Source organism: Gopherus evgoodei, chromosome 4 (assembly GCF_007399415.2).
Source record: "Gopherus evgoodei ecotype Sinaloan lineage chromosome 4, rGopEvg1_v1.p, whole genome shotgun sequence".
Taxonomy (NCBI): Eukaryota; Metazoa; Chordata; order Testudines; family Testudinidae; genus Gopherus; species Gopherus evgoodei.
In genome coordinates, this window is record NC_044325.1 from 66,533,355 (window position 1) to 66,560,484 (window position 27,130).

The 27,130-nt window shown below is 44.6% G+C and overlaps 1 protein-coding gene across 1 annotated transcript in view; it reads left to right on the forward strand.

The window, feature by feature from the left end:
* Positions 1-232: 232 nt before the first annotated feature.
* CAPN3 (calpain 3) overlaps positions 233-27,130 on the forward strand; it is a 66,615-nt gene continuing 39,717 nt past the window's right edge. Inside the window, exons 1-6 of the mRNA XM_030559584.1 lie at positions 233-845; positions 15,790-15,859; positions 20,324-20,442; positions 22,332-22,465; positions 22,919-23,087; positions 25,151-25,291. Coding sequence (XP_030415444.1) covers positions 555-845; positions 15,790-15,859; positions 20,324-20,442; positions 22,332-22,465; positions 22,919-23,087; positions 25,151-25,291 — 924 coding nt within the window. The 5' untranslated portion in view covers positions 233-554. The remainder of the gene's footprint in view (positions 846-15,789; positions 15,860-20,323; positions 20,443-22,331; positions 22,466-22,918; positions 23,088-25,150; positions 25,292-27,130) is intronic.

Consider the following 27,130-nt stretch of genomic DNA (forward strand, 5'->3'; position numbering starts at 1 on the left):
TGCTATAAAATGCTGCTTAAAATCAATATGTAAATGACTTGCAGTTTCACAATTTTTTGCAATTGAAAAAAAAAAAAAACCTATGTGGCACTGGGAATCAGCCTAGCCATGTCAACCCTTCTCCGAGAACAAGCCCTGAATAGGAAGAAACTACACGTCAAATTGACACTCTTTCTCTCTCTCTCTCTCATCATGTTTATTTTTAGTTTTCCTTGTTGAAATCTCTACAGGACACAGACACACTCATGCTGTAGACACACCAACCCTAGACAGAAAAGTTACTCAACAATTTCTCTTGTTTCCTGTCAAGGAACAAATTTTGATTGCTGATAAAAATTACCACAGCAAGAAGCTCAGGATGACATACAAATTGCTCTACTCCATGACATTTTATTACTTTTAATGTGACTTGGACACTTACAGTCAAAAGAGAGAGCTGTTAAACTGTTTTTTTTTTTGCAGTGACTTCCTCTTTTCTGTAGTTTTCGTGTAGGTTGCAAGAGCTTCCTTTTTATTTTCCTTTCTTTTTTTAATTTTGTTTAAATCTGATTTCCATGCCTTCGGCCATAAATGCTGTGGTGGCTCAACAGACAGAGACTGGGTCAGTTCCCAGCACCAACATTAGCACAACAGCTGAAACGGGAGGAGGTTCAGGGGGTATCTACTCTGCTATCATCAGTCGCAACCAGCCCATTATTGGAGTACGGGAAAAGACCTTTGAAGAACTCCACAAGAAATGCCTGGAAAAGAAGATTCTTTATGTGGATCCTGATTTCCCACCTAACGAGAGCTCCCTTTTCTACAGCCAGAAAGTACCCATAAAGTTTGAGTGGAAAAGACCCACAGTGAGTAACTTGTCAGTCTAATTAAAACACTGAATGCCCCTTTCTATTTATAAATATAATCAATGCAGTTATCTGTACTGAGCACATTCCCTTGGTGGAAAATATACACTGGAAACATATTTCTTTAGTTGTTTTCTAGGGTTGGGAAATTACCGTCTAGGATCTGTGGGGATAGGGAAGTGTAGAGAGAATATAAATAATCACCTGAAAATCAATAAGACCTTGGATTGATTACCTGGAACTTTATTTTTTTGAAATGTATTTTAATTGGCCTTTACTTACTCTGATTTGTTTGGAATTTTCTAATATGAAGACACCAAACAAAACAAATTTTAAACCCTCTCCTCTTTCTCCAACACACATACTGGGGCCTGCACAGTTTTATTTTTTCAATACTACTTTATTTTACTGGTGGGTTTCTTAATTTTATTTTACTACAAACAACCCCTTGGGCCCACCTTTTCATTTTCAGAAGTACCTTTGGAAGAACAGGTCTGAGTTATACCCATGTCACTCCAGTTAAGTTAAAAAAGTTGCATGGGTGTAACAGAGCAGAATCTTGACCATTTTCTTTTATTTTATCATCTTGTCATTGATTTCCAGTATCACTTGTTCCTAAATGCAAAGCTGGTTATCCCATTATCTGTCTGCCAGGACCTGAGGGGTTATAATAATTACCAAGGTGGATTAATGTTTACTGGGTCCCAAATTCACCAATATTTCTGCCCTTCCTGACAGACTTCTCCCTACAGCCTTCCCCTCAGAGTGAATTCTCCCTCCAAGGTCCTGAATCCCAATCCTAGATGGACGCTTGTTTTTCCTCTCACTCCTAATATTTCCTTCCAAGTGAGGCAACCCAGCTCATCCAACAGGCAGCTGACAAGCAGTACATTGTGCTGCCGCCTGTTATTGTTTCACTACTTCACCTGGGCCCCTCTAATTGTGAAGGCCAAATTTTGATGATTTTGCTTTTATCCATCCCTGATTATTATGGGCTTCCTTTTACATATGTACAGCATTAGCCCATACTTTTGTGCCATAATGAAACATCATCGATTGAGCTGATGACAACATAAAGCTAGAAGGCCAGTGGCCTTGGAATGTGGGTATTATAGAACCAAAAGATGACTGTAAAGGTCTGTTACAGTTATTGCTCCACACAGTGAGAAAATGAAGGGCAGGAAGATATTTAGTCCCAGCCTATACTGATATCTTATGCAGGAGTAATCCATACAGTCTGGGGGTACGTCTACACTACGGGATTATTCCGATTTTACATAAACTGGTTCTGTAAAACAGATTGTATAAAGTCGAGTGCACACGGCCACACTAAGCACAATAATTCAGCGGTGTGCGTCCATGGTCCGAGGCTAGCGTCGATTTCCAGAGCGTTGCACTGTGGGTAGCTATTCCGTAGCTATTCCATAGTTCCTGCAGTCTCCCCCCCCCTTGGAATTCTGGGTTGAGATCCCAGTGCCTGATGGGGCAAAAATCATTGTCGCGAGTGGTTCTGGGTAAATGTCGTCACTCATTCCTTCCTGTGGGAAAGCAATGGCAGACAATCATTTTGCGCCCTTTTTCCCTGGATTGCCCTGGCAGACTCCATAGCACTGGATGCTGCTGACAGAGGCGATAAACTGCAGCACTACACAGCAGCATTCACTTGCTTTTGCATGATAGCAGAGACGGTTATCTGTCATTCTGTACAGTCTGCTGCTGTCATGGGTGCCCCTCGCTGAGGTCGGCCGGGGGTGCAAAGGCAAAAATGGGAATGACTCCCCAAGTCAATCCCTCCTTTATGGTATCTAAAAATAGAGTCAGTCCTGCCTAGAATATGGGGCAAGTGTACTAGAGAACTAGTGTATCAGAGAGCACAGCTGCTCCATGTCAAATCCCGCAGAAATGATGAGCTGCATGCCATTCACGGGGGTTGCCCCTGCAACAACGCCACCCGTTGCTTCCCTCCTCCCCTACCTTCCTTGGCTACCGTGGCAGTGTCCTCCTGATTTCTGTAATGAAGTTATAAAGAATGCAAGAATAAGGGTATGTCTACATCTACAATTTTGCAGCGCTGGTTGTTACAGCTGTATTAGTACAGCTGTATAGGGCCAGCGCTGCAGAGTGGCCACACTTACAGCAACCAGCCTGCAAGTGATGTTAGATGTGGCCATGCTGCAGCGCTGTTGCACACCGCGGGGAAGGAGACCTGCTTGGAGGGGGGGTCGGGGAACGCCAGAGCACACCGCGGGGCTGGATACCTGCTTGAAGGGGGGGTTGGGGAATGCCAGAGCACACTGTGGGGCTGGATACCTGCTTGGAGGGGGGGTCGGGGAACGCCAGAGCACACCGCGGGGAAGGAGACCTGCTTGGAGGGGGGGTCGGAGAACGCCAGAGCAAACCGCGGGGAAGGAGACCTGCTTGGAGGGGGAGTCAGGGAACGCCAGAGCACACGGCAGGGAAGGAGACCTGCTTGGAGGAGGGGTCGGGGAACGCCAGAGCACACCGCGGGGAAGGAGACCTGCTTGGAGGGGGGGTCGGGGAACGCCAGAGCACACCGCGGGGAAGGAGACTTGCTTGGAGGGGGGGTCGGGGAATGCCAGAGCACACCGCGGGGAAGGAGACCTGCTTGGAGGGCAGTGGAGTTTGCTTAATTACCAGAGAGGCTTCCTCAGGTATGCTGGGATACCTGCTTATTCCACGGAGGTCAACAAAAACGCTGGTGAGTGTCTACACCTGATGACCAGCGCTGGTGATCCAGCGCTGGATCCTCTACACCCGAGGCACGACCGGGTGTACGGCCAGCGCTGCAAACAGGGAGTTGCAGCGCTGGTAATGCCCTGCAGGTGTGTACACATCCTAAGTTGCAGTGCTGTAACCCCCTCACCAGCGCTGCAACTTTGTAGTGTAGACAAGGCCTAAGAAACAGTGACTTGTTAGTGAGATAAAATGAGGAGGAGGCAGCCTCCCGCTGCTATGACAGTCTAGGCAGAACATTAAGCGGTGTGGGGGAGAGGAGCCCAGCATCCTGCTGCTATGACAGTCCAGGTAGGACATTAAGCAGTGCGGGGGAGAGGAGCCCAGCATCCCGCTGCTATGCTAGTCCAGGCAGTACAGAATCTTTTCTTTACACAGGAAAGGGAGGGAGCTGATGGAGCTCAGCCCCCAGTTGCTATGATTAGGACGGTTACCAGCCGTTCTGTACCATCTACTAGGAATGACCAGGAATCATTCCTATTTTTACCCAGGCACCCCCGGCCAGCCTCACCTGAGGCCAGCCAGGAGCACTCACGGGCTGATGATAAGGACGGTTAGCAGTCCTACTGCACCATCTGCCACCAGGGAAGGGAAAGGAGCAGATACATCACGTCTACCAGCAGCATTCAGTAGACAAAGGGTGACATTGAAAGAAGTCAAGAAACGATTTCTTTCCCTTTTCTTTCACGTGGGGGAGAGGGAGTAAATTGTCGAGCTATACCCTGAACCATGCCAGACAATGTGTTTGAACCTACAGGCATTGGGAGCTCAGCCAAGAATTTAAATATTTTTTGGAGACTGCTGTGGACTGTGGGATAGCTGGAGTCCTCAGTACCTCCTCCCTCCCTCCATGAGCGTCCATTTGATTCTTTGGCTTTCTGTTACGCTTGTCACGCAGCACTATGTAGCCTGGAGATTTTCTTCAAACGCTTTGGCATTTCGTCTTCTGTAACGGAGCTCTGATAGAACAGATTTGTCTCCCCATACAGCGATCAGATCCAGTATCTCCTGTACGGTCCACGCTGGAGCTCTTTTTGGATTTGGGACTGCATCGCCACCCGTGCTGATCAGAGCTCCATGCTGGGCAAACAGGAAATGAAATTCAAAAGTTTGCGGGGCTCTTCCTGTTTACCTGGCCACTGCATCCAAGTTCAGATTGCTGCCCAGAGCGGTCACAGTGGTGCACTGTGGGATACCGCCCGGAGGCCAATAGGGTCGATTTGCGGCCACACTAACCCTAATCCGATATGGTAATACCAATTTTAGCGCTACTCCTCTCGTTGGAGAGGAGTACAGAAACCGATTTAAAGAGCCCTTTATATCGATATAAAGGGCCTCGTAGTGTGGACGGGTACAGCATTAAATCGGTTTAACGCTGCTAAATTCAGTTTAAAAGTGTAGTGTAGACCAGGCCTGGGATAAGAACTGCATTGATTTACATCTCATGCAGCATCACTGAAGTTCGTCTCTCTATGTATTGACAGAGCATGAGGCAGAACCAATCTTTAAAATGCAAGACAGTTCAATCAAAACTAGAAGGAAAATTTATATGGGAGTGAGTTAAAAACATTTCCGTTTAGCCTATCTACTGCCCCAGCGTCTCTATAGAAATATCTGGGTATCAGTTAAGTGGAGCAGCAATTGAATTGACTGGCAAGGGAGATGCTTTCTCAGATATCCACAGGAGGTAAAGTGATACAGCAGCATGTAGTGGCATAGTCAATGGATATCAGAGGAGAACTGAATAAAGGTATGTGGATCAATGGAAGTGTTAAACTGTAAAGGGTAGCATTTAACACCCACGTTGCACAGGTATAAATGATTGCACAAGGTGGAGGATTAAGCCTTTGGTTTCTAGGACACCTCAGAGTTTTGGGCTCCTATCCCAGTGATCTTTAATCTGCCCTTATAGAATCACCTTTGATGCAATTTGAGAGCTGTATAATAAATATTATGTGCCAACAGTGTGCACAGGGTTGTACAATACACAGAAATGCAACCTAAAAATCTAAATATCAGATCCTAAATTATTTTCCACACTGTTTCAATGCTAATTTTCATTTATATAAAGGAAACAGCGTAGTCCAAAGGTTAGAGCAGGGCACTAGAAGTCAGGAGATCTGGATTCTAATACTGGCTCTGGCACTATGCTGTGTGATGCTGTGCTAGTCAGTGGCCCAAATTCTCAAATGTGTCCACTAATTTGGAGTGACAGAGTTTGGACAACCAACTTGAGGCTCATTGGAGCTGTTGAGCAAACTCAGCTGTAAATATGCAGATGTGAGCACTGAGCACCTCTGAGAATCAGGTCGTCATTGTCTCAAATTAGATACCTAAAGATAAAGAACTTTAAATTAGCTCACACTTTTTGAAAAATTATGCCTTACCCTCTCTATGCCTGTTTCCTTAGCTGTAAAAGGTAGAACTCCCACCGTTGTAATGTGCTTTGAGATATTGAAAAGTGCATATAAATGCAAAATATTGTAGTATATTATAGTGAGAGGCTCCTTTCTCTATGTGAATTTTCAGGAGCAGATACATCTGCAGCTTCCCTTATAATCCATTTCTCCTCCTCCCATAAACTGAAGCTAGAGTTTCTTGTATTTGTTGCTACAGTCTGCGGATTGACCCAAGACTTTGCTTCACTGGTATTTAGAACTACATCTCAAATGTGCTTCCCTGCTAGGAGAAGAACTTGTCTGATAATGTTACAGTCAGGAATAGCAGTAATATGCTAATAATAGGACACCATAAAGACAAATTAATATGATGCAGTAATACTGCCACCAAGGGTATTCTGCTAAAGGATTACAGCATACATCAAACCACCAGAAGTTCAAGGCTAAACTACAGAAGTACATATCCATTCCATAAATGCTGGGGGGGGGAGACTTTGTTAAAATAGAGTTAAGATTATAAATAGATAAATTTACAACAGTATTCTTAGAACATTGTAGTTATTTTAAAAATAGTTTAAGAGTCAGGTAATTCAAAAGCTGTAGTTTAAAACAAAACAAAAAATGCCGGACACTTTGAAAGTACCGAGAGACCATTCTAATACCACCTTTAACTCTGCTGCCTTTCCTTGACTACCATATGTATGTTATATACACAGTGTTCTCTCAGAAGGAACAAATGTACATTTTAAATGAAGCAAGGTCTATAGATTAAAGTACAAGACTGGGAGATATGGGTTCTATTCCTCACTGACACTGACTTGCTGAGTTACCTGATGCAAATCACGTAGCCATTTTGTGCCTCAGTTTCCCCCTCTATAGGATGAGAATTAGAGTGACCAATTGTCCAGATTTTATAAGGACAGTCCTGATTTTGGGCCTTTCTCTTATATAGGCTCCTATTACCTCCCCCTCCCCCATCCCCAAACCGATTTTTCACACTTGCTGTCACCTTAATGGGAATTGAATAAATAACATATTTGAGATTCTTGAATGGAAGGTGCTATATAAGTGTCAAGGGATTATTCTGGCAATAGTGAAGGAATTAAAAAAATTAATATGATAGCAGGTGCTGTGCAGCATGCAAACGTTGTTGCATCTCTAGTATTATTAATCAATAATAATCATGTTCTACACCACTGGCTCTCAACCTTTCCAGACTACTGTACCCCTTTCAGGAGTCTGATTTGTCTTGCAGACCCCCAAGTTTCCCCTCACTTAAAAACTACTTGCTTACAAAATCAGACATAAAAATACAAGTGTCACAGCACACACTGACTGAAAAATCACTCACTTTCTCATTTTACCATATAATTATAAATCAACTGGAATATAAATATTGTACTGATATTTCAGTGTATAGTATATAGAGCAGTATACACAAGTCATTGTCTGTATGAAATTTTAGTTTGTGCTGACTTCACTAGTGCTTTTTATGAGTTGAGGTACCCCCTGGAAGACCTCTGCATACCCCCTGGGGACACGCACCCCTGGTTGAGAACCGCTGCTCTACACCTAATTAGCACTTCTCATCTGTAGATTCAAAGTGCTTTACAAAGCACATTATTAGCCCTGTTCTTCGGATGGGTAATCTGAGGTTTAGAGATTAAGTGTTTGACCCAAGGTCCCACAGGGAGTCAGTGATAGAAACAGGAATAGAATCTAGGCTTCCTGACTTCCAGTCCTAAAATCAATCCACTATATGAATATAGCCCAATATTTCATGTGCAGGATGCTCAGAATTTTGGTAACTCTCCACTTAGGCTGGGAATACAGAACTGCAATTTGAGGAAGGGTTTCTCCGTGACATCTCACTGCATTAAAGTTGCAATGAAATAGTTCTTGTAACTGAGACAGGAGTTCACAGCCTAGGAACCAATCCACTCTCAGATATCTGGCCCTGAAGCCACTTATCTGAGGAACCACTAACAACATAAAGAAATCTGATCTCCCATCTTCTACCTCTTAAATAATTGCCTATGCTGTGCAGGAAGGGGGACTGGTCTTTGGGTTACTGTCGGAAGGACAGACTGCCATATACAGCAGCAGTGAACTTTATCAGAGGCACAGGGGAACAGAAGCATGTAATTCTAGTCAGCTAGCGACTGCCATAACATGATCTGAATACACACAGGCTTTACTCAAGCAAAACTTCAGTTGACATCTATGAAAGTTTTGCCCGAATAAGGATTGCAGGATCCTACACGGTGTTTATGTTCAAACTATACTTTAAGTTGGTTTACATGAATAGTTTATAATTAATACTTCACAGTTACTGCGTAAAATCAAATCATCTAATTGAGAGTGTAAGACAAGAGAAATTCAAGGGCCTGTTTCTCTACTGCATCTCTCTCTTCTGCTCAGCGCAGAACTGGATCAAGACCATTTTGATTCTCAAGCTGTCCTCGTCCTAATGCAAATTAGAACATTTAGGAGTTGTTCTAACTTAAAACATCTAGCGCTGCTTCCTAAGTGACAATATGCTGGCAGAGAATTGGAGTGCTCTGCTCCATCCCATCTGCACCCCATCACTCCCCTATCCTGGACTTCCCCTCCCCCAATGGCTGGGGGAGACTGATAGAGGAGCTGGCTCCAATGACTTTTCCCCAACTGAGCACTCCCTTCTGCTGGCAGATTCTCAACAGGCCAGCTGCAACTACATAAAATACCCTTTGTACTGCTCAGGTGCCACAAAGGGAACAGAACTGGGGCTGAGAATCTGGTCCAAGACCCTGAAGACACTGTACAAAAAACCCCAAAGGAATCTGAGACCTCTCTTCAGAAAATAAACTTTACAGCAGAGTGCTCTGAAGTTAATACTTAAATTATCTTATACATTAGAACACTCATGGAATATTAGGGTTGGAAGGGACCTCAGGAGGTCATCTAGTCCAACCCCCTGCTGAAAGCTGGGCCAATCCCCAGACAGAATTTTACCCCAGTTCCTTAGATGGCCTCTTCAAGGATTGAACTCACAACCCTGGGTTTAGCAGGCTAATGCTAAAACCACTGAGCTATCCCTCAATGGGCCAGTGAACACACTTTGGGGGGGGGAGGGGAGGGCTTACTTATTTTTGGAGTCTTATGATCATTAACTAATTAAGTCCCATAACACACTTGTAAGGTAGGTGAGTATTATCCCTATTTTACAGATGGGAAAACTGAGGTACAATGTGGTTAAGTGACTTTCCCAAGGTTATATAACAAGCTAGTGACAGAGCTGAGATTAGAGGTCAGGAATTCCTGATTTCCAGTCTTCAGCTCAGCCTGCTAAACCATGCTGCCTTTCTAAACTTGAAATGACTCAGCAAAAATACATCTGCATCTCTATATGGGGTTCAAGCATCTGGCAATAGGGATTTCAATAAAAGAGCCCTGCATTCCTGTGCAGAACCACAGAATGTGACACCTTCTTACAGATATATTACTTAGATTGTAAGCTCGGAACTGGGGCCTCTCAGCACTACCACAGTACACATAATAAATAATAATTCCACCACATGGAAGCATACGTTATCACAGTATAAGATAATAACTGTATCATGAGGTTGCAAAGAAGATCCCATTGCAATACATTATGCCATCAGTATACCCAGGGATGTGCCTTGAAGGCACAGTATACCCAGTAAAATATGATGTGCCTTGAAGGCACTAATGGGATTATATTGCTATTCACCATGCCACAAGTGTGCAGAGGGAATTTCACTAGAATCTATCATACAAGGAGGATACTAAAGGGATTGTATTACATCTCACATGATGAGGCTGTTATGATGACTACATTATGATACATCACCTGGTGAGGACACTGTGGGGACTTTGCTAAAGTCTCTTTATGGTACGTTGCAATGTGCCATTAGCGAGGGGCAGGCATCTGATTGCAGAATAAGGTTACTAAATGCTCTCCTTTAAATTACACAGCAATGCGAAATTACCAAAGAGATTACAATAGCATTCAGACATGAGAAATGGACTTCATTACATTACAATGAAAGATTGAAAAGGCGGCCTGCTATAATCCTGTTTTGATACGTTAACACTGACAGATTAATAGGAAGACTCTCTGGCAGTACTGTACTTTTACATACTCATTTATCATACCCTTTGCTCATTGATTCGTTAAAGATTATTAAGAGGTCTTTCTAAGGCAGTACTACTGTAATGCTCAATGCTATCTGTGAAGTTTAATGGGCATGTGTGGCAGATATTGCAAACTCAGGCAGGATCTTTGGAGGTGGGAGGAAGAATATGATATTAACTTTCTGAAGGTTATTTGTATCTTTGTGATCCTATTGTATCACCCTTGTAAAAAGTTATCTATCTGCATAAACCAGGAACTAAAATCAGTGATAACTATGACTCCTGAGATGGATAAGCAACTCCAGAGAAGTAGCACCACTAGAGAGAATTGGATTAACTGGTTTAGACTGGGTCCCAGGGGCCTAATGAGACAAAGAAAGGGCTTTTGGTATAAAAGGCTGAGCTTAAACTAAGAGGCCCACATTTTAATCCAACCAATGGATTTGACCCTTTGACAAGGGGCGCCAAACCCTGCTAATAGATTGGAAGGACTGGAAGCTACCAGGTCTCCATAGGTTTGAGGGGGAATCACCAGTACAGTATGTGTTTATATTTTTTATTGTTTGATATGTTTTCTCTAAAATGCTTTTGTCCTAAAACATATGCACTCTGCTTTGGAAGAGCCGTTTAGTTACTTGTAACCACTGGCATACAGTCCTGTGAGAGAAAGCAAAGCACAGGCACTGGACTCCGGTCAGGCCTGCTGGGACATCACAATGAAGTGCAAGGGAACACAGAAAGAGGTGATGACTAGAGGCCTGAGACCTAACAGGGGAGTGCTTGAGCAGACCACAGAAGAGGGTCAAGAATAGGTGCTGTCTTTATGAGTTGCTGGGGGTGCTTGACCCCCGCTATGCCCCACGTCCCATCCCCACTTTACCCCTTCCCCCAAGCCTCCATCCTTGCCCACCTCTTCCCACCCCCTCCCCCAAGCATGCTCCCCTCACTCCTACTCCTCCTCCCCAGCACCTCCTGCACACTGCTGAACAGCTGTTCCACAGTGGGTGGGAGGCACTGGGAGGGAGGGAGAGGAGCTGATAGGCAGGGCCACTGGCGGGCAGGAGGTAATGAGTGGAGTGGGAGGAGCTGATCAGGATGGGGAAGGGGGACTATGGTGGGTGCTGATACCCACTATTTTTTTTCCGTGCCACTGGCATTTTACATACCATGCCAGTGAGTTCTGCTCTGATCATCTTTTAGATGGCATGATACTTAAAACACCAGCAACTGGTCTGCACTAGGGATGGCAGCATTACTCTCACCATAGGAGTTGAACTGGTACAAGCACTGATATGCAATTTTACAAAATTTCCCTATGGGGGATGGGAGGCCTCTGAGAGTAGTAAGGAAAATGAGATGATTTGCAGAATACTACCTTTGATTTCAGCTCAGAAGTATATTTATATTACATCTGCATCTTTCCACATGACAACTCTATGATTCCTGCCTTTTGTTTTGTGTATAATTTGTAATTGAATATGATGCCATGTGAAATTACATAGTGGGTGGTTGTGACACTCTGTACCTTGAGGGAACACCCAGCACCCCCATGTTCATCCTTGTAAAATGACTGTGTGGTATCCAATGCAAATTTTGGCATGTCCAGTGTCTTCGGACGGCTCATGATGTACTGAGCATTGTTATTAAAGTGATGTTATAGTTATGTTTATGGGTTATAATTTCATGTATATAGTTACGAGGCTGAAAATATATTCTCATGGCTTAAAGCAAGTCCAGACAAAAGCTCTCCAAGAGCAGAGAGGCAGTTCACACCTCAATAGGGCAGGTATGGGACAAACCCAGCCCAGCCTCACAGTAATAAAAGACACTGGCCTAGGCAGCAACAAAAGCATCTGTTAGACTCTCGAGGGAGTCACCCCCGCTTTCTTTGGTCAGTTTGGAACTGCGATGAGGTAATGCTCACCTGACTCTGAAGGGAGGACTGGGGCAAAGCCAAAAGGGAAGAAAGAACATGATAAAAGGGAGAGACATTTGCCATGCTCTCTCTCTCTTCCACCTACACACACCACATCAAGCGGCTGAAGCGCTGACCAAAGGGGAGAGCCTGGCTGAAGAGCAACCAGCCAACCTGTGGTGAGAAGCATCTAAGTTTGTAAGGGCACTGAAAGTGTTAAGATCAGCTTAGAATGCATTTTGTTTTTATTTCATTTGACCAAATCTGACTTACGTTGTGACTTATAATCACTTAAAATCTATCTTTATAGTTAATAAATCTGTTTGTTTATTCTATCTGAAGCAGTGTGTTTGGTTTGAAGCATGTCAGAGATTCCTCTTAGGATAACAAGCCTGGTACACATCAATTCCTTCGTTAAATTGACGAACTTATAAAAGCTTGCAGTGTCCAGCGGGCATAACTGGACACTGCAAGACAGAGGTTCCTAGGATTGTGTCTGGGACAAGAGATATTGAACAGTGTCATTCAGTTGCAAGCAACTGGGAGCAGCTTATATGCCCAAGGCTGCGCATGACCAGCCCAGGAGTGGGGGTTCTCACAACAGAACAGGGAAAAGCTGGCTCACAGACTCAAGGATTGGAGTGACCTAGCAGATCACCGGTCCAGACAACACCAGAGGGGAACGTCACAGTGATGTGTTTATGTTTCTTTTTTAACTGGCAGCTTTGGAAGTATTTAAATATCCAGCTACATTTAACTAAAAGACAAATCCTGAAGTCTGTACTCTGAGTCTAGTTTCATTCTTTCTGGTCAATGATAGTGTCACCATTGACTTCAGTGGGAGCAGGAGTCAGTTGAAGTACATTGGCTGGGTTAGAAAATGTACTCCTGTAATCTGAAACTTCCCACAGGACACTATGCCAGTTTTCAAGACAAGCATGACAGCAGCGTCGGGAAGAATGTTTCCAACAAATCAAGTGGATGGAGAGAAGTTATAAGATATCTCAAACATCTGACTTTACAGAATTTAATCCCCCAGCCAGCTGACTAAGGCACGAAAATAAAGGCCACTTTCTCATTTCCCAGCAGTCGGCAGAATGAGATGACTTTTGTAGAGGGCTGGAAATTTGTTGTTACTGGACACTTGTCTCAATTCTGCGATGGGGATAACCCAGATAGTTACATCAAAATTAATACATCCCTGAGCCAACTACTGGGGAGGAGAAAAAATGGTCTCATACCAAAGAAACAATTAGATCTGAAATATGAGCTTCAGAAAGTCCATCACTGTGCTGTTCATACTGAAAAAGCTTCAGGCTGCAGGTACAGTCCCTAAGACCTGTCTCTAGCACTCCTGACTTTCTGTATAGCTGTACCTGCTGTTGCTGGTCTCTCTTCTCCCCTACAGCCAGAAAATGGAGTTCCTGGGAGGAGCTTGTCTTCTCTCCCCACCCTTGCTACTTCCCAGGAAATGGGGTCCTGAGGTGTGGTTTCTTTTTTCCCCCCTCCAGCACAGGAGATGGGGTCATTAAGTAGATCTCTCTCTTTTTATCCCCATCTCAGGAGTTTGGGTACCTGGCTGGAAGTTCCTTCCCTGCCACCATCTCTTTGCTGGGGAGATGGGCTCTGCTTGGGGGTCTCTCTTTTTCTTCTAACTTTGCATACGGGTTCCCATGGTTGGCATATGCTCTTTTTCCCCCTAACCTGGGCTATGAAGTTCACGGATGAAGGCTGCTAAGAAGTAGGGAAGGCTCTTCCCAAGTGGGGCTGGCTGTCCTCTCTTCCCTCCTCCTCCAGCCTGGGTTGCACCATACCATAGTTCCTTGCCCAGCTTAGGGAACAAACACTTACCACATATGAAAATGCTTCTACCTGAATTGCATTACAGTCTCGGTTCAATTCTGAGCTAAGTTACACTGATTTCTGCCTCTGCCAGCATTTATTGAAGCATTTTTAAATGTAGATGCAAGCTGCTTTTCAATCAACCGAAAAGGCACCAATTGGTTTAACTTCTCTAATGTAGACAAGCCATTAGTAATTTACACCTGTGCAGAGTGGGTGCAAAATATTAATGTTCTGATCTGGGAGCCCTTTACACCCACTTTGCACAGGTGGAAATGACTATGCTGGGGCAGGCCAGAGGAGAATCATGCCCTGAAGGGGCAGATTGTAGCAGCATTACCTTTTTCAAGTGTAATTTTGACAATTCAATATTGCAACTAGGGAAGAAAGTAGAAAATCTTTAACAAAAATGAAGGAAAGCACAACTCATGAAGCAAGGACTCAAAGAGCAGCCTACTGGGGAAGGGGAGTTAAAGAGGGATCATTACAGGGATCCTTTCTTCCCAAAATAGCATCAGTGCTCTCTCCACCCTGGCAGTTCATCTTCACCTAGTTGTCTCAAGTTGGGCACCTACAAACTGAAGCACTCAAAACCTGTGGCTGCTTTTGAAAATGTGAGCCTTATCCCCCACAAGTGACCTGCCCCAGTGATGTTTCCAGTTTTCTGGGAGAATGAGTCTCCGCATTTGTCAGTGAGAGTCCTAGGGTCCGTAGACCTACATTTTACTGAACTGCACTGGTTTCCCAGCCCTGGCTTGCCATCCTGCCTTTCCTCATCCCACTCCAATTTTAAATCACACACACACACACACACGCTTTGAACAAAATTCTTCTATCTGATCCCCTCAAAATGTTAATGTATTTGGAACTATGTCCTGTGCAGCTGGTCCAGAAGAGGTCTCTCCAATTCCAGATACCAAACCCTTCTGGATGTAGGCTATATTTTATCTGAAGTTCTGCACATCTGACCTCACAGGGCCCCACAAAGCACCTCTGAAAGGAAACTGCAATCAAACCCCTGCAGCAGATGGTTTTGTTGTAAGTTCTATGGCCATCACATTGACATAACTCCCAGTTCATTTCTAAATGGATGCAGTGACCCAGGCCTCAGATAGGCTATGCCTCCATGAGGCTTGGAAGAGGAAAACCAGTACAATGGAGATAACTTTCCATTTTAAACTTTATAAAGGAAAACCCAGAAATTTGGCAAGAACATAAATAACATGAAGTAACATCAAATACATGCTTCAGAAAATGATTAAATGTAAATTGCCATCACAGTAAAATAAATTTGTCAGCAACATGCTCTGTCATCCCAAAACGGAATCCTCCTCTCCCTGGCTGAAGTCGAGCTTCACCCCTGCTGTCCTGTCTATGCCTCTCTCCAGCTTGTGATGCTCCTTTGATTGGCTGCTGCAATGATTGCCCCTCTTTCCAACAGGTTTGCCCAGGATGACAGCTCCTCACCTGGAGATCCACACCCATTGCCCACACACTCAAACTGCATTCCCTGTCAATGTCCCAATGGTCAACCTCACCAGTCACACACTCTGTACCCTCGCAGCTGGGCTCCTTGCACACTGCCCTTCAAGATCTAGCTTCCTCTGGCAAACCCTTTTTACCTCAGCGCCACCTCTTTTCACCTCCTTCTTCTCTAACCACTTTCCAGCTGCCTCCTCTCCAGTGGATTTCAAGCCCCCTCCCCAGCTGGAGCTGCCCTCTCATGGGCTGTCCCTCACCACAGGACAGCATTCTACGCTGCCACATCACAGTTGCAGGCCCTGACATTACCCTTCTTAGTCGAAACTACAGCAGGTGCTCGTGCAGGGGCCAGGCTTACTATACAGAAAGCACAAAGCACATTTTTCCTGCTCATATGTTTGTTTGTATCTTACAGGAAATCTGTGAGAATCCACGCTTTATAATTGGTGGAGCCAACCGAACTGATATTTGTCAAGGAGAATTAGGTATGGCATTTTGTCTTCTGTACTGTGTTTTGGATTTCTTATATAGTCCCAGATAATTGCATCAGAGTTTAGCTTTAGCTTTTACTTGCTCGATAGGAGTTTAAAACATCTGTGTTTCTGTGCCATAGCTCTTCTCAGCCAAGCCACCCTGTCCTGCAGGGTTGTAGATGAGGAGTGTGAGAGGGAAGCTGCTCAATGTGCACGGACTTTGCTATTCATATTGTGAAGTTTATTGCAGGGCAGCATTTTGCAAGGCCCCTTTTCTCCCAGGCTTTCAAGAACAGAGTGACTTAAAGAGACAGAGTCTACGTGAGTTAAAGAGGAGGCAATTGTTTCTAGTGAGAGGCTGAGTGGATGAGGAAAAGTCTAATCTAAAATCAGTTTATTTTGTCAGATTTGTAATTGATTTTATTATTTACATTATAATGGCTCTTAGAGACACACAGCTCCACTGAGCTAAATACTGTGCAGATGTACACTAAAGGACAGTCCCTGCTCCAGGAATTTATAGTCTGAAAGACAAAGAAGTAGCACAAGTAGATTAAAAGGAAAAAGCAAGGATGAGGGAAGGGAGGATAAGGCAACAGCAACAGGAAATTTTAACACAGACTAGCTGTGTGCATGGATCATAATCACTCAGAGGCAGTAATGATATACCTTGAGCAAAGAATAGGTGTATTTTGAAAGCAAGAAAACTAGTTATGCCCATTATACTAGATATACAGAAAGCCTACAGCAGGAGTATACAGAAACAATGAAAATGGTAACTGTGCACATTTACATGCTCAGGACTGCACATAAGCTATTCTGTTCTGATGATATCCTGTCCCTTTGGTGCACTCACTTTTCCCATTAGTCAGTTCATTTTGGACTAGATGTTTGTGTATGTTACTAAGCACATTTCTCGGCACTATTCAAAAGCCTGTATTGCAAATACCAAACAAACTCAGAGCACTCAGAGTTAGCGCTTTATCTCTGAACTGCTTTTAACCATTTTATGACAGTAAAGCTCATCTACATTGAGTTTTCAAACCATGTATGTTAACTCTTCAAATGTAAACAAGTGAGCTAACTACACTGACTTCAACTGGATAAGAGCAACAATAATAAATCAAGTTAGCTTAGCACAATGATTGGGTCCTTATTTACAAGATACACCTCTACCCCGATATAAGGCGAGTTCGGGTACAAGGCGGTAAAGCTCTGACATGCTGCTGTGAGAAGCGTGTTAAGGGTGTCAGGCCAGGCCAGGGCTGAGGGGTTTGATAAGGGGCAGAGGGTCTTGGGGGCGGTCAGGAGCTCCGCCCCGCGGGTCTGGGGGGCAGGAGCTGTGGGAGGGCACTTTTGGGGGCTCCACAGTCCCAGAGTGGCCTGGGGCCAGGAGCAGCCCACTCTGTTTCCCTTGCCCCAGCCCCAGCCCCAGCCCCAGCCCCAGCCGTGTTGCTCGGGGAGGGGGCTTGGGGGAAGGCATCTCCCCCGCACTTACCGGCAGCGGCGGAAGCGGAGCAGCCTGGCCCCAGCCCGCTCCACTCTGCCAGCTCCCAGCCGCAGCGCTCCTCTTCCCGCCACAGGTGAGTACGGGGGGGCGTCCTTTCCCCAACCTCCCCACACTCACCTGCAGCAGAAAGCGGAGCGCTGCGGCTGCGAGGTCGCAGAGTGGAGCGGGCTGGGGCTGCGTTGCTCCGCTTCCCACCGCCGGTGAGTGCGGAGGGAGTCCTTTCCCCAACCTCCCCGCACTCACCAATGGCGGGAAGTGGAGCGCCGTGGCTGGGAGCTGGCAGGGTGGAGCGGACTGGGGCCGGGATGCCCTGCTTCCTGCCGCTGCGTGCCTGTCAGGGGATGGGAAGGGGTGGATACGGGTCGGAGCAGTCAGGGGACAGGGGGGTTGGGTAGGGGGTGAGGTACTGAGGGTGATTAGGGATGAGGGTTTCTGAAGGGGGCGGCCAGGGAACAAGGAATGAGGGGGGGCAAAGCAAGTTTGATATAACGTGGTCTCACCTATAACAGGGTAAGATGTTTTGTCTCCCGAGGACCGCGTTATATCCGGGTAGAGGTGTATATTCAGTTCCACTTCATTCTGGGGATCCAGCTGTAGGTGCAACTGCTGCCAGCTGTGATCTCTGCCAAACCACACAACCTTAAAGGTGCAGTGACCACACACGATCACTGTGGTGCTTAAAACTCCAAACACTGCAGTATAAGCAACATTTGTTAAAACTGAAAATGAAAACAAACTATTTAAACTTTTTCTAAAAAGGTGCTACTATGGCTTTAAATCCTACTTTAGATGAGCCATGGCTCTGAGTTGGCTGTACTTCGAACCACAGGGCTTGCCCAGAGCTCTGTGTGCAACTACCACAGAGTGGCACAGACAGACAAGAATCAACCTGTGAAAGTAATTTTTAGTGACTTTTAAATACAAACCTATTTCCACACTACAGGCAGGTCTACACTTAAAACACTGCAGCAGCACAGCTGTGCTGCTTCAGTGAAGATGCTACTTCACTGATGGGAGAGCTTCTCCCATCATCTCCATGAGAGGCAGTAGGTATGGCAATGGGAGAAGCACTCCTGTCAACATAGCACTATCTACACCGGGGTTTAGGTCAGTATAACTGCATCACCCAGGGGTGTGGATTTTTCACTCCCCAGAGTAATGCAGCTATAGTGATGTAAGTTCATGGTGTAGATCTGGCCTAACACAATTAAATACAGAATAACCATCAACTTTATTTCCCTTTTAGTTGATTAGGAGGCAGGGGGTCCTCAGATACCCATACCCACACTGCAAATCACCATTTGGGTGAAAGAGGAAGTATAAGAACTAGGACGGTTCAGGCAGCATTTCTCTTTGAAATGATTTAGTTTCTGCCTCACCCCTTCATCACTTCATACAACACAGACAAAGGTTAGGCCAAGTGATCCTACCTCTACCCTCCCCATGACTCCCAACAGGCATTGTTCCAAAGGCGCCATGTTTTCCTTTCACAAGCTCACAGATTCAATTCAGCAAAATCAGAAACCAATGCTCTATGAGTTTTCCACAGCCCTGACAACATCAGCTGTGACTCCATAGTTTTGATAAATTTGTAAGATCAAGATTTTTTGCTTGTTTTAAATTGTTGATGATGTAATAACCAACCAGGCCATTATATTAAATAATTCCCTACTATTCTGCAGGACTTCAGGGACAATTGCTCCAGAGAAGATGAAATGAACCTAATGGGTGTTTTATTCCTATGTTTTCTACCATAACAGACAGCTGTTTGTTATTTTTACATGCTGACAGTATGCTCAATCCTGAACAGGACCAATTTTTTAAAAAGTCAAGTCCCTGTCCCCAAGGCCTTACAATTTACACAGGCAACACAATATGTATAGAGGTTACAGGATGGTTCTAGCTGTGTGTGTGTGTATTTTTTTAATGTAATGGTCTGATGGGTTTGAGTTTTGAGGCTTGATGGAAGAGTAAGTTTTGAGGACGAAAAAGAAGAAAGTGCGAGCCTGGTGCCCTGGGACAGAGAGTTTGTTTAAGAAGTACGGGCAGCATGGAAGAATTGAAGATTTTGTGTGTGTGTGTGTGTGCGCGCGCGCGCGCGCACTACGGGCTGTACACACAAGTAGTTTGAAAATAGTTGCTGCCCCATAGAGCTCATCACTGAGGTAGTAAGCCTCAACATAAAGTTTATTATTTTAAAATGTAACTTTCAAAAATCATAAGAATAGAATTTGCAAACATGGACACAGGCTTGAAATGAGAAGAGTTTTTTCAGTATGATAAAGCAGCAAATAAACCTCACAATAATAGGATAAGCAGAACTGGAATGTTGCCCTGAGAATGGAAAAGCAAAATGTAAAACATAGCCAGAAATGCACCAATGTCAGATCGAGGGACAGATCCTCTGCCCTGCTCTGTCTTAGCACAGAAGGCTGTCTTTAACAGTCAGCTGGGAATTCAGTTTGGATTGGTGACTTCCCAGTTGTTGTAAAGCCAACATAGCCAGCTGTATTTCACCTATTCCTGCCCCCCAGCTTGGCCCAGCAGGCATTCTACTGCAATAAGGCATGGCTGGAGCACTTTGTGGTCTGGCAGTTCTGAGTTTGGACATTGCAGCCAGTGTAGGCTAGAACAACCTCACAGAATAAAGGAGTACTAGACGCTAAGGATTTGTGAATTTGTGTAAGTGTCAATTATACCAACTCAGACTCCCCTCAGTCCTTTGGGGCAGGGATCATACCCCCTCTATGTTTGTAGCGTGTTTAGCAAGTGGAGCGCCAATCCTGATTCATGCTAATGGGCACTTCCCTAATACAATAATATGAATGTGCTATCCATGTACTAAAATACATCACAATACACACAAAACGCTCTAGTGGCTGGAAGAGAAGGACCACTTGTCTCATAGGACTTTGCCCTAATGTCTTTGACCCTTCATTTTGTCTGCTGCTTCTGCTTGTTTACAGGTGACTGCTGGTTCCTAGCTGCCATTGCTTGCCTGACGCTGAATGAAAAGCTACTCTGCCGAGTAATACCTCATGATCAGACCTTCATAAAAAACTATGCTGGGATCTTTCACTTCCAGGTGAGTCCTTTCCAAGAGCAGCATGTAGAGTGGCAGTGGTATTATCCAGGGAGATAGATGGAGCACTTGTTGCTCTGACAGTCCAGGAAGAAAGTGTTCCCTTTGTCTCATCTATCTGATGACAGAGCAAGTGACAAGGGGGAGAGATATAGGAAATAAATTCCACCATGCCAGATTATTCTAGGAGAATCACAGAACAAGCAACCTGCCACAGTAATTGAGGAGCATTAAATCACCACTGAAACATTTGCAAATTAATATGCCCCATCAGTAAGAGAGAGCAACAGGTGTTCCCTCCCATTGCTCAGCTGTCCCATGCTGCCCACTACATGAACTATAGATAAACTGTTAGCTGGAAAGGGGGCCTATTTTTAGTCCCTCAAATAGCTGGTCTCTATTGGAGACATATTGTAAAATAATTGATTATTCACTGATTGATTTATTGTTTTCTACATTACCTGTAATCCTACCCCTGAAAACACTCTATGCAGGGCTGTATGTGTTGTATGAGTGAACTCAGTCCAGCTACCACACTTGCAACTGTCACTGCAGTTTTACAACGTCTTTTCTCAACCTCTCCCCACACCTTCCTGTTTGCAGTCTGGATGGATGTGTGATTACTGTGAAAGTGTGAGAGACTACAGGAAACTGAAGTTCTTTATTCTATCACAACACAAGACTAGTGCAGCACAAGGTCCTCCATGCTGCTCCACATGGCCGAAAAGCCAACCCAGCAATCTTGGCAGTGTTTGGGGGTCTGCAAGTTACAGGGCCACACAGAAGCCGTTGCTGCTACTCAGGGAAGACTCAGGCTTCCAGGAGAGGAGGAGGTAGATGTCACGGAGTCCCCGGGCGATGCTCTGGAACTGCTCCCCACCAAGCCAGTCAGGACTTTGGGGAGCCTCCTCTCCCTTGGAGCAGACTTGTTCAGGGCAAGAAGCTCACACGGCTTCACCTCCTGGGTCTCTCCTTGGAGCATTCAGCATCCTCTGCCCCTCCGTGCGCTTCCCACAGCGAGTCCACCCCAGCGGGGTCCTGGGGAAGCCACCGGGTCCTGCACCCCCACTTTGCAGTCAGACGTGACTCTTAGCCAGCCAGTAAAACAGAGGTTTATTCAATGACAGGAACAGGGTCTAAAACAGAGCTTGTAGGTACAGAGAACCGGACCCCTCAGCCGGGTCCATTCTGGGGGTCAGTGAGCCAGACCCCACGTCTGCCCTCAGTCAGCTCCAGACTAACAACCCCTCCCAGCCCCTCCTCTCTCCTCAGCCCCTTTCCCGGGCCAGGAGGTCACCTGATCCCTTTGTCTCCAACACCTTCAGCTGGCACCTTTGCAGAGGAGGGGCCCAGGCCATCAGTTGCTAGGAGACAGAGTGTCAGGCATTTAGGTGCACTGGCCCTTTGCTCTGCCAGATACTTAAGAACTGCCATGGGGACACTGAGGCACCAACACAGTATTCAGAAAAAACATTAAGAACTTTCCCAGTTCGTCATAGTAGACACTTCAGAAATTAGGGTAGGAAGGGTAAAGAGAGGGTGGTGTGGACTAAGATGGACATTTTGGGTGGGTGGCCGAAAGGGCATGGTGCATGAAGGAGAGCCTCACTTTGAATTTGCATTTGGTAACCATCTAAATATTATGTCTCTTAGTCTTCTAACACCAAGGTTGAGCTCCCACTGACATAAATTAGGGTTGTAGGTACTCAGCACTTCTGGAAATCAGGTCTCAAACGCATAGCAGAGATCTCCAAAAGTGTTAAGGAAATGGATCAAATTCATAACAGTACTTAGCTACTGGACTTCCCTTGCCTCATGGCTTTTCAAACTCTTAAGCCAGATTTCACTCCCACCATACTCACTAATACATTTTTCTGTCTGCTTTTATTCAGTTCTGGCGCTATGGAAACTGGGTGGACGTTGTCATTGATGACTGTTTACCAACATATAACAACCAGCTGGTCTTCACCAAATCGTCCCAGCGCAATGAATTCTGGAGTGCTCTGCTGGAAAAAGCCTATGCAAAGTAAAGGAATGCTTTAGAATTGCAGTGCACCTCCACTAGCCTTACGTTATATGCTGTGTGTGGGGAGGTGATGATCTGTCTATATACCAGAGTTAACATAAGTCTCTGCTGGAGACAAGCCATAATGAAGAAATTGTGTTGGATTTTTCTTGAAGAAGGTCCTCTTTGAAAATATATACATGTAAACAACATTTTCCCGTGGTTTTCATGTAGTTAACTCTAGTGGGTTAGACTTGGGGTAAGATGTAATAAGCTGTAGAGTAGTTTCCAAGTTTGGCCTACCACTTAACCAGATGTCAGCAATTAGTTCTAAAAAACCACACAACTTACTTTTGTAGGCATGTGTGGGTGACCCACATTGAAATTATTAAAACTTTTCAACATGACTTTTGCCAAACTGATGAAGTAGAACCAGGACTGTTTATAGCATAACTTTTTTTTCTCCTTCCCAAGACTCCATGGGTCCTATGAGGCTTTGAAAGGAGGCAATACCACAGAGGCCATGGAGGATTTCACAGGAGGCGTGACAGAGTTCTATGAGATAAAAGATGCCCCCAAAGATATATACAAGATCATGAAACATGCCAAGGACAGAGGATCACTCATGGCCTGCTCCATTGATGTAAGTCCATGTGAACACTGTGGATAAGGCATACTGGATTGCAAAGGAGGTGGGTTTCTAAATCAGGGGACAATCACAGATGTCTTTGTAAGTGCTTTCCTAAACTGACATAGCACAAGTCTATTTCTAGGACCAGAGAATCTCTGTTAGGTCTCACCTAGAAACTCCACCACGAAAGGTGGGAACTTCCTATATGTTATTGGTGACTGGCTCTTGGGAAATTGACAAAAAGTGTCCACACCCAAAGAACATGAGATGTTCAGAAGATGTCCTCTTTGCCTCAGGCTTCTGTTGTATTGGAAATGTTTAGCTTTATTATAGCTTATAAAGAATAGTGACCTAAATCCTGAGGTCTTTACTCAGTTTTCATTCAGTTCATATGCAGACCAACTCCCACTGTGGTCATTGGAAATTGCCTTAAATATGGACTAAATTAAGGCCTCAAGATTTGCCCCACAAGGAGTAAGGAAAGAAGCCCAGTTTTGCAGTCCGAGCAAGGGACTGTGAGCTAGAAGACATCTACTCTGTTCCCAACTCTGTGACTTCAGGCCCTTATCCTGTGAGTTGCTCTGCACCAGTGGATTCCTACACCCACACGGAACCCCACTGACTTCAGTGGGTTCCACAAGGGCAGAGGAGTCTGCTGTGCACAACAGCTTACAGGAGAGGCCCCAGCTGTGTGACTCGGGGCAAGTCACTTAATCCCTTGTGCCTCCATTTGCCCATCTGTAAAACAGATGTTAGAATATCTATGTGGCGGGGGTGTTGTGGGGATAAACTTATTAATGTTAGTAATACTAACACCTAGCTCTTATATAGCACATCGCATCCCTAGATCTCAAAGTGCATTACAAAAGATGTCAGTATCATCACCCCCATTTTACAGATGGGAAATCGAGGCACAGAGAGGTGGGCGTGACTTGCTCAGGGTCACCCAGCAGGCCAGTGGCATAGTTGGAAATAGAATCTGAGACTCCTGAGTCATGTCTATCCTTTAGAATATGCTGCCTTCATACGCTGCTTGTGTGTGTGTGAGAGAGAGAGAGAGCACTAGCTAGCTATAGAAGTTTAAAGCAATATTAATCAGCACAGTATTTCTTAGGCATTAATTTTCTTAAAACCTGAAAAGATCAAACCCATATTCTGGCCCTGATGCCAGAGGAAATAGATCCAATAGGGAAAGGGGCATATTAATGCACTGCCACCAGTATTGATTTATCTTCCAGAAAAGTGACGCTGAAACAAGAACAAAAATAAACAAAACTTATAAGTGAAAGAATTACAATTGCAAGCTAAGTACATACAAATGGAGGGGGCGGAGAAAGAAAGAGGAGTCAAATTAATTACTTTATATAAGTCCACTTGACTTTTTCTGCAAGGTTCCCAACTATCTCATGAAGTTCTGATTTTCCAGAACCATTAGTTGCAGAGGTTAAAACAGAAAAAAAGAAGGAAAAGTACACATTTTGGTGGGCTTGGGTTCTGAAACATCTTCTGGAGAAGATTCTCAGGACTTTAACCTTTTGTTGCACCACACTGCCATATTGCCTCATGTAGTCATTTGTGGCCATGACTTCATTGCCTAATGCGACATAATTGCATGGTGACATAGTATCTCCCACACAAATGAAGGTAAGCAGATCGGGCGCTGCCATGTCTTTTTGGAAGGAGGTGCTCTCACTGAGGTGGAACAGAAGTGGGGAGCAACGTATGGCTTTTCTGAAGTAAGTAGAGTGATGTGCTCTCTAATGACAAGTCTCCCATTTCTCTTTGACCTTTGTGCGGAACTGAGTCTGTCACAGTAGTTAGAGGCACAGCTCATTTCAATATGAGTTCAGGACTATGGAGCTACCGTAGTAGCACTAGAGCTCTAGTGTCATTGAGCCCTACAGATAAAAGAGCAGAACCTCTGGTATGTAATGAAGGAGAATGGAAGTTCTCTAACTAAGCTTCTCTTCTTCCATTTCTTTCTCATTTTTCTTTCATTTTCCCTTTTCTCCTACTTTCTTTCTTCACTAATTCACTTCCCATGTACCACTTCTTTCTCCCATTTTCTGTACCAGGACAATATGGGCTTCTCATACGGGACTGCTCCTCAAACTGATCTTGGGAAATTAATTGCCCAAATGGTGAAGAATGTGAATAGCATGCCGAGGACTGACTCAACTCTAGATTTCCAAGGCACAGATGAAAGGCCAGCCTGGGTTTGTATGCCTCAAGCAATGACTGTCCCCTGCCTCATAACTCTTCTCCCTGTAACCATACCAGTTAGAAAAGCACAGCATCTGTGTTTTGAAATCCCTTACACATTGCATTGAGTTATACCATATCAGCTGAAAAGAACTAAAAAATTGTTCTAAAAAGCATTGGGTGTCTGCGCGTTCTTAGGTACTAAATGATTTCAATCCTCTCAAGATGCAGCGACAGGTATAATTCTCCCAAGGCTATGTTAGCATCCAGAGAGGCAGCTGTCAGTTAAGATCACAGCTTAGAACTTGTGTGAACAACTTGCTCCTACTAGAGAAGCAGCAACAAAAAGTGTCAGGAAGTGTGCACTCAACTTCTCCCTCCTAATAACAGTACTATGTCCAGGGCTGGCTCCAAGGTTTTTGCTGCCCCAAGCAGTGGAAGGGGAAAAAAAAAGCCATGATTGCAATCGGCGGCACTTCGGAGGTAGCTCCACCTTGCAGCTTTCTTCTTCGGCGGCAGGTCCTCCGAGAGGGACTGAGGGACCCGCCACCAAAGAGCCCGACATGCCGCCCCTTCCCCTTGACCGCCCCAAGCACCTGCTTGCTGAGCTGGTGCCTGGAGCTGGCCCTGACTATGTCACTGTTTAACCCTTTGTTAACTACACAACACTTAGGCACAAATTTTCAGCAGGCTTCCATTAATGCACCCACAAATTGTGTAGATGCATTAATTTGCTTTTGCAAAAATCCACATTTTTGCATGAAAAATAGGTAATAGTTCAGTTAATGAAATGTTTTACTTATGGAATTGGATGGCTTATGCCTACAAAATGATAAGTGCACAACATCTGCAGATTCATTAATGAAGTCCCTTGTTTGGAAGGGATGGTGGAATGGAAAACGTAAAGAAAGAAAGATTAGAGGGACACAAGATCTCCACCTGTACCAAAGTAAAGGCTCTAGAGAGCCCTCAATCCATAAGTAAGAGCTGCTGTATACCTCATTTTAATATGTGGAGTATTAAGGGAGTTCTGTGCACAGATGTGTAAGGTCCTCAGAAACAGCTAGAGTAAGGAAATACCACAGAGACAGACAGAGGGCTGCTTGGAACAATTCAGCCCTATAAAAACCACTGGAGGGCAAGAGAGAAACACATCAAAGACTACACGAGTGATGAAAAAATTCAGAATATGGAAATCCATTTGGGTGATAAAGGTTGGGGGATTTCAAGAAAAACAGAGTGAGGAATGCTCAAAAGGTTTAAGATAGAATCATCCAACTACTGGATAAAAGAGAGACTTGCTGTCCTTCCCCATTTCACTGTTAAACAGTACCAATACTCACTCCTCAGGCCTACAGATAAAAGAGCAGAACCTCTGATATGTAATGAAGGAAAATGGAAGTTCCCTAATTAAGCTTCTCTTCTTCCATCTCTGTCTCATTTTTCTGTCATTTTCTGCTGCCTTTCAGTGATAAAGTAAATGATGCTTGTCCATTTATATAATATTATAGAGCCTAAAACTCGTTTGTAATACTTCTGCTGTGAATGCAAAAGAGACAGATTAATTTAGAAGTTAACAGAAGGACAGAAGGAGAAATAAAACTTTTCCTGTTTGACATCAGTTTTCAGTCTTGCAAAATGATGCAATTCCTTGGGGAAGAACACGAATGTATACAAAGTATGCAATTCCTTGCAAGTATTCTTGGCTCCTGTACAAATTACCCTCCTAGTTTCCGAGCACAGGCTGTCGAAACTGTGCCTATTCATCTGGCACTGTACCAGAGTTCCTCCTCTGGTACCACACACTAGCAGAAGTTCACAAAATTATTCCTGAAGTTGCCATTCCTTTTGCT